At 38.1% G+C, this 8,795-nt stretch overlaps 1 protein-coding gene across 1 annotated transcript; it reads right to left on the reverse strand.

Annotated features, from left to right (window-relative positions):
* Positions 1-2,209: 2,209 nt before the first annotated feature.
* On the reverse strand, positions 2,210-7,473 carry foxh1 (forkhead box H1). The gene is made up of 4 exons (XM_043253256.1): positions 7,409-7,473; positions 5,566-6,002; positions 4,463-4,567; positions 2,210-4,380 (listed from the first exon to the last, which is right to left on the reverse strand). Exons 1-4 carry the CDS (start codon positions 7,458-7,460, stop codon positions 3,433-3,435), a joined length of 1,542 nt encoding a protein of 513 aa, XP_043109191.1. The 5' UTR covers positions 7,461-7,473; the 3' UTR covers positions 2,210-3,432.
* Between the last annotated feature and the right edge of the window lie 1,322 nt (positions 7,474-8,795).

Here is an 8,795-nt window from a genome sequence, read left to right on the forward strand (position 1 = left end):
ACAGAATTAGTAATCAGTGTATTAATCTAATACAGTAAAATGTAATGCTGTTACCATGAGCTGGAAGAGTATGATTGATAGTGAGATCAAACACCTGTTTGGGGTGTTTACCTGCCTACAGCCCGATGGGCAGCAGCATAACTGCTACATAAAACAATGAAGAATGGAGATTTGCTTTCATTATAAGTTTCTCATGCAAGCATTTAAAATATAGAAGTAGAAGTTCTCCATAGAATATTTGTAAATTCATTTTATCTTACCTATTTTTTAAAATAATAGTAAGCTACTAAATCATGTTATAAATAATCGAGTCAGTGGAGATTAATATTAAGCCTAATGCAATTCATTTATGCAACAGATCTAATTAATTTGTTCAGTTAGGCTACCTCAGTTTACAGCTTCGGTTTACACACAGTGTTTTCACAAATGCTGATTTCCAAACTTCTGTGCTGTTCAAACGTCAGCATGGGGGTTTTATAAAAAGTTTTTATAGGCTATTTCATTTAAATGTGTTATTTTGAATTTTTATGTGAAAGATTTTCATTGAAACAAAAATGTTAATGTCACCACAGGCTAGGTCTGATCAGCATTGATAGATGATATTGACAGTCTTACTGTGTTGTATTTATTTTACTCGCTTGTGTAGAATTGCTTCTAAACCTAGAAATAAAGGTTTAGAAGCTAGTAGATTTCGCTTTTGTTTTTTGGCATAGTATTTACATGCATTTTCATGAGACTGGGCTCATTAATAAATGTAAGAGCATTTATATTTTCTGGTAATAAATAAATACATTTAGTCTTTCTGTGACATAATTACATTCCTACTAACTATATGACTATTATGTTTAGGGTGATGACTGTGTTTACAACATACATTTACGATTTGGTTAATTGGTTGCTGTTTCGCATGAATGTGATTTGTTGATGCCTCTTGAGCCTGAAGGTTAGGATTAGGGGGCACCTTTTAGCGACGTTTTATCTACAAATCATATGAATACACCTACAATAATTACGAATTCTCATGAGACCCGGATAATTGCACAGAAGGTGTTGACGTGACCTCTGAGGTGGAGGACAGTCCCCTCCAAGAATCTAACGACACAGCAGCCTGCAGAACTAAAATATTACCAATGAATAATATTTTATTTATATAAAATATTCATATTTGCCATGTTTTACTCATTTTTTTCAAAATTAAGGCTGCTTTTTTATTATTAAGCAAAAAATGTAAAACCAATGGAGTGTGACTAGTATGCCCTACATTTAAGCTCACACAATATATGTGTTTTGATATTAATTGCTTCACATTAAATAAATGTGTTTGGACGGTCCTGCTGATGAAGCTATTATTTACATTTTCAGCTTCTAAACTGATCATATTAACCTGTCCTTATACCTCATATAAACCTTTTACAAGAAAAGTGATTTGTAGTTACTGTAGCAGTTTGTTAAGGTAAAATTTGGTAAAGTTTTAGAATTAAAGGATGTATTCTTAGTTTAGTGTGTTCTAATAGAGGCGCTCATTCACTGCTTTTCAGAATTTTGTTTATTGATTCATGTCATTCTACTGCTTTTTTTTGTGATGAGCAAATGCAGTCTCTCCAGACATAGAAAGTTGTTTTGACAGATGAACATAAGTGATGAGGGGATTTCATCCTAAATAATAAAAACAACAACAGCTTGTACTTACTTGAACAATGTCAAAGGCTGGTATCATGAGCGCTACCTCTGTTCACCTCTTTAAGATTAAATCACACACACACATATATATAAATATTCCCCAATTATAAGTCACTTTGGATAAAAGCATCTGCAGAAAGACTAAATGTATCAGGCACCACATGCTTTATGCTCTCTTCATTTTTAAAACAGTATTCAGCCAGCTTCATTGCTTCTTTTAAATAAAATATTGCCGTCGATGAGATACAATATAACAAAGAAGTCGAGAACCAAACATTTGATAGATTTCAAAAGCATTTGTGAAACACCTTTGGCCGCGTAAAGTTTAAACATTTTACAAAGGGCCAAGAGTCAGATTCCCTGCAATCTAAACTCAACTGGGGACTTACACACACACACTTACAGGATGAACCGCAAAACTCTCCTAAACATGTTTTCATGGAATTGCACTTTGAATAAGCATATTTAAAAATACTATAGAGTCTGACTGCTCTACTATGACACAACAAATACATAAGGGGGAAAAAAGACAAAGTCAGTAGAACAAATCACCTAGAAACTGAGACTTACTTGAAACTAAGGTCCATTATAAAGAATGGACCTTTAAGAGGGTGGAAGTGTTGGGGGTGTGAATGAGTGATTTTAAGGGAGGACAAGACAGGAAAAAACAGCAGGAGGTGATGGTGGCATGACGTGCACCAGACGGAGAGACAACCACAGACCATCAGTTAAACGACCCTCATGTTTAATTACTGATCAAATTGCTCAATATGAGCTTCTGGACAGTATCATGCAGACATGCATGATCAAAAGGCAACATACACATTTATTTTAAAAAGGTATTTGAGGACCAGGTTATAAAAATCATAGTTACAGCACTTACACCCCACAGAGACACAAACAGTCATGATAAGGTTTGAGACACAGTGCACTGATAAAACAGCTCTAATTACAGTTCTTCAAAGTGAATGCTTGCCAGAAAAAAAAAGAACACACAAGACTGGATCTCATCAGATCTGTCAAGCCTCCACCATTGTTATCAGAGCCTGAGATTGGACTTTACCAAGTGAGTGGGGGTGAAATTAAATTGTTTTAAGAACACATAATCATGTCAGAAAAGCCATACAAAAAGTCAAGATTTCAACAAAAAAAAAAAAAATCTGTTTACCCTGCTAAAACCAACATATAAAAAGTGACACGTTCGTGGCTTAAAAGCCTGTCTTTATGTAAACTTTGCAGGTTCCTAACAGTTTCAAAAGTACACATTTACACAAACACATCCCTAATCTTAACAAATGACCAGCACACCATTTCTGGTTGATTTGTAAGGCGGTAAAGCAACAACACTCACACACACCATATTTCAAGCTTATAAATGGTCAACATTCAATTGGTCTTGTCAAGAATTTCATTGATTGTCCCCAAACATTAAAAGGGTCCATTCAGGAAACAAGAGCAGCCAATGTGCCTCCCCATTGACATTAAAAGTCTGAGGTAGTAATCGTGTCAAAGAAAGTCACATGAATAGACAGAAGTTACAACAGTGTCAACATTAGTTGGGTAGATTCTTTGGTCAATATTAGCCCTGTAACTGTTCAGTTCACAGAGAGATTCTCTCAAGGAATTCCCTGAGACAATTCACAGACTGAGTATACAGTAATGAGCAGCATTAGCGGTTGCAAATATTTGTGTAAACCTGAGCAGTGCCAAAGATGAGAAGCCGTGTTCTTCTAGGACTATTTTGTGCATAGTTTAAAGAGAGTATTTGCAAAGGGAAGGCCCGTTTTGAAGGGCATACTGGTTTGGAGGTGGATGAGCAGTCTGATTGTTGGGGCCAAGCGCATCAAACACGCTCTTATTGGGTGGAACAGATTGCAGCATACTGTCCAAGTCCATGAGTAGGGGCGGGGCTTGTATGGAAACTGGCCCACTTGGTAGGATGGGCCAGTAAGGGTGACCAATCAAGTGTGATGAAGTGACATGTGCACCACCATAACCGTAGAACGGAATACCGCCTAGTGGCATGAACGGGTTTCCATTAAAGCGCATGCTAGGAGGGGCTACTGCGTTGGGAGGGGTATACTTGGCGTAGGAAGTCGGCAGCTCCCATGGAGGTGTGGTGTTGCGTTTTGAACTTTTGTTTGGTGGGGGGCAGGAGTCACTGTATCCGTCTGAAGTTGATCCTCGATCACCTAATCTTTTCCCAACGAGTGTCACCCCTCTCCATTCCTCGTCTGACAAATCCGACGCAGGACTGACGGAGCTGGTTGACGAACTGCAATTATACGAGCCATTACAAGGACGTGGTGGAGTGGTAGAGCGAGTGTGCGGAGGAGGCCCGATGCCCCAACTTTCTCTCTCTCGCAGCCCTTCCCCAGCAGAACTGGCAGGCCTGAGGCTATGCAGGAGAGAATCTATAGCAAATGTGGAGTCCAGTTTGGGACGATAGGGGTCCTCTGATGGGGGTGGGCTGTGACGGGTGGGAACAGGGGGTAAGGACAGGTCAGTGGGCAGAGTTTTGGATTTGTTCGGCTGAGCGTAACCTTGAAAGATGTACGGGGCAAGGTCCTGAGCAAAGATAGTTTCATCCTGACGAGATACTGCCGTATTTTGCCTTTTTAGGAGCTCCAGAGGAATTCGGCTCACTTCTACAGTCCAAAAGTTACCTTTACCTTGGGGTTTACCAGGATCCTTAAGCACCTAGAGAGAGGAGAGGTAACAAGATAATGTCAAATTAACATCAAAGTAACACATTTTCAGTCGCCTGAAATCAAACACACACCTTCACGAAACAGTCGTAAGAAGACAGGTTGTGTCGGACTGAGTCCCTCCAGCCTTTGTAATTTCCCTTGAAGAATGGAAAGAGAGTGCTGATCTCCTTCAGAATCTGTTAACAGAAGACAATTTATTAATTAAAAATGATTTATTGATTTATTAAAAATGTAGTGAATTATTATTATTGACCACAGCTTCTAAACTGCACAGATACTAAACAAACAGCATTAGGCCAATATTGCTTTATGAATCCTGTCTTTCTGCTACATTTTCAAAAAGCCAACAATACAGTGCATGCATAGGTCTATGTATTTGTAGCCTAAATTTTCTGTGGGGTGACATTTATATTCGTAAACAAGCATACATTAATAGGAGTATGTCTAATTTGCATGTTATACCAGTTAAAACAGTCATTACAAAAAAGAGATTCAGGATTTGCTTGCCATTTCATCCCAAGATAAGTCGAGTTCAATCATTTGTAAGAGCAGACACTACCTCAAATCATTTACAAATATTCACAGTAGTCACTCCTGAATAGTCAGCAAACTGTTAATCCCGATTGCGGATTCTTACAAGTTGCGACATTTCGGAACAATTGCGTAGTAATTGCGGCACAGTGTGATTCCAGCCACAGCTATCAGCATGATAGAGTATCGGCCTCTGCTTTCACTATTCACAACGCAAACCCCATCGAGATCTAGACATGAAACAGATGTGCTCCAGGTAGATTTGGATGTGCACCACGCATTAAAACTCAATTGACATGTAAACGATTCTTTGTGAGAATTAATGTCAGCGTGGTGATGGCACAACTGAGTTTTATACACATTTTAAGTTTGAATGATTTCTAATGGAATTTAATTTTTATTTGGAAGCTTGAATGGAACCCTCCAATTGGATTTAAAAAAAATACTTATTCCGGTTACAGTAAGTGTGTAAATGTGGATGTTGAACGGACTTGCTGATAAAGACAATCCTTTCAGCTTTAAAAAAAAATCGTGTAGGTATGAAGCAAATTAACCGTGCTTGTTAAAATGCATTTACATTTCTGGTTAACTTTGATAGTTTTAAAGACAAAAGTTGCGCGTCGCGCCTGTGAAGATGACCTACCTCTGACAAAGTGAGTTTCTTCTCCGGAGAGTTCTGGATGACCATGGCAATCATAGCTAGGTACGAGTAAGGTGGTTTGGGATAACGCTGATAGTTCTTCTTCTTTCCTCCGCTGGAGTTTCCATCCTGCATTTCCCATGCGTTCTGATCCGACGGTTTGGCTCTGTAACAGGAGTCCTGCGCCATCCCTGTGGACGTACTCAGCCGGCCACCGAACTCCAACAGTGCGTTTGTGGAGCAGTGACAGCTGGTGTTGGAAGAGGAATAGCTGGTTCTGCAGTCAAGGTGATGGTCGTGTTGGGCTCCTGCTCCTACAGTGTTCGCGGGTGGTGCCAACAAGCCCGGACCCCCCCAGTGCTTTGTCATGCTGATGTAGAGGGGGAGGAGGCAGGGATGGTCGCTCCTCAACCCCTCAGACTGCTGGCTCCAGGTCAACTCTATTTGAGCAGCAAACAATTCACAGTTTCATGTCAATCCTGCTGCGTAATGGGAGTGAGAATGAGGCGCGATGCGCGATCACCGCGGGGGAGAAGGGGGAGGACACGATAAACATCAGCGATCAGATTTACTGAAAGACAGCTTAAATGGCCTTTCCATGATATGTCCCCACCAAGCATGAAATGCAAGTAAGAATAACAAATTCTCGCGCTTCGTCATTTTCAGATTGTGCTCGGTGGCGATCATTTGGAATAAATAGCCCGTTAATCAAACGAATTAAGGCCACAGAAGAATCAGATCCACTAACCAAGTGAGATTCAAGAAAAGACGTCAGATCTGGGTAGCTAAGATGACAGCAACAGAAAAATATTTGACATCTAAATCATGTCCATTTATGTCCCTAAATTAAACACAGCGAATCATTACAAAACAAAAAAAAACATTGCCGCACAGCAAGACTACTGGAGTGTATTGCAAACATGGTGAGCAGTTACTACCCGTAAAATTTACACCTCACCTAAAATAGCCTATATCTTTATTTTATTATTATTATTAATATTATCGTTTTATTCATTTATTGTTTTGAGAAAACTATTTCCGTGTTGTCTGTCAGATATAAGGAGGCGTGAATAATAAACGAATGGAAACAGCAATACACAGATTAACACCCAATCAACAATCAGGAAATAACTGCAAACCGATCACCTAATAGGGAGCATTGTCTCTGTATATCAGTGCACGCATCTGACGCTTATTGCGTAAAGAAAAAAAATGGTAGGCTAGGTTCATTATTATTAGCCGGATTAAAAAGCGAAAAAAGTAGAAACGACGTGAAATTTCCCAGGTCGAAAGGAATGTCTTTGGGGATTGGTTTGGATTTAAAGTAGGACTCTCATATCTCAGCAAGACAGAGAAAACAAGTTGGATTAGAGAGAATCTCTTCCGTCCCGGGGGTTCAAAAACACAATAGAGGGATGAGAACTAAACTCATCACACCGAGAGCCTGATAATCGCCTTGAAAACAGATTGACAACATACTGACTACTATTGTAGCACGTTTATTGGGAATCTCTTTCACATGCACATTTCTTGAATTATTGACTTTAAATTAGGCTATTTGCAGAAAACATTTTGTGAACACTTGGCATGATTGTTTGTTTTTTTCATATTAAATTTAAATATTACGAAACATTACTTTAATTTATAGCTAAAAATGTATCTATTTTTAAAGGTATATTCTGTTAGTCTGACAGAAATGCGAATCATTTACGATTCGTTAAGTTATATATGCTTGGACATTTTTTTTTTTACCGTACATTTTTGTTTAACCTTTAACAGACAAACGTTACAAGCTCTGTTAAAGGTGTTGCTCTTTCTGTTAAACGAGAATGAACGCGTGTCTTACCTGCGGTACTTTCACGCGCCGGTCTCTGATTGTGTGAGAATCTGCAACTCATTTGCGTAATGATAACGTGACGGTCTAATCAAACGAACGGTCAACTTTGATTGGGCAAACAGCTCTTTGTTTACCAACGAGCATGTTCAAAGCCTGGCTACGTACTTTCATATTTTCATCATATTTTTTTTAAATAATAAAACTTTAAAACAATAAAATAAACAATTAAATGCATACGGACACGTTTAAATTGAATCTTAAGACACTGTGGCCTCATTTGAGGTCATTATATTTGAGTGAATTTCTCTGAGATTATATATGCCACCGTTTTAAATCTGTATATTCTGTACTGAGCACAAATTAGGGCATTTTAAAGAAATAACTGGATGTTTCACCATGACCACTCCCTCTTCTAGTTCTACAAAATGGCTGATATTAATTTAGTGACAGTCTTAGATATATGATCTTATTTTGTAATTATCGTTTTTAAAATTGTTTGTCGTAAATCAACATCTCATGAAAATGTTATGGGGTTACAAATCAAAATATGACTTTCTATTAAGAAACAGGACGTTGATTTTATACATGTCCTCATATGAGTATGAGGACACCGGGACTAAAAGCATGTTGAGCATTTTGGGAGACATAACTGATAAATAGGGAAAGAAATTATATTTCTGTATTCTAAGAAATATTAAGGAAAATCTTGTCAAATATTACTCCCATTATTACACTTCTTGTTACATTATATCCCTGTTGTCCTCAACCGAGGACATAGCATAACTTATGGATGAAACGTAATTGAAAAAAAGATATATTTTTAAAACAAAGGTAAAAACATAAATAAAAAAAATTCTCTGGTTTTAAGAGCTTAAGGAACTGTAGTATTGTTGCTTGTTTTAATTAAAAAAAAATGGACACACTAAACTAGTATTTTTGGAGTAAATATGGGAAGTATGTTGTTTTGCCAAGGGTAATAGCAACATAATATAGTCCTCATCTTGGAATTAGTAAAGCGGAACTTTACTCTGTTGCCTGCTTTCGTCTGGAAAAGATCAGAAGAAGCTGTGAGGTCATTTCAGGGGTCACCAGATTAAACGCTTCAGCTGAGGTTAGTGTGATCTCAGATAGAGACTGTTTCTGGATTTTCATTTGAATGTTTTCCGTTAAATTGTATTTCCTCTTTTAGTAACGAGTTTTAATTTTAAACCTGAAGGTTGTCAAATCACTTTTAGGTAATTCTTGTTTATATGACCCAATGTTCTGCTATTGCAGCGGTAATTACTAACTAGTGGTCATGACCCTTTTATGAGCCATGTGAGATAATAGACAGATAAGCTGTGTGTAACGTGCCTGCTGTGAAGGCTCTCCATATGTGTTAATGCTATGTAAATCA

The sequence above is a fragment of the Puntigrus tetrazona genome, chromosome 12, assembly GCF_018831695.1.
Source record: "Puntigrus tetrazona isolate hp1 chromosome 12, ASM1883169v1, whole genome shotgun sequence".
NCBI lineage: Eukaryota > Metazoa > Chordata > Actinopteri > Cypriniformes > Cyprinidae > Puntigrus > Puntigrus tetrazona.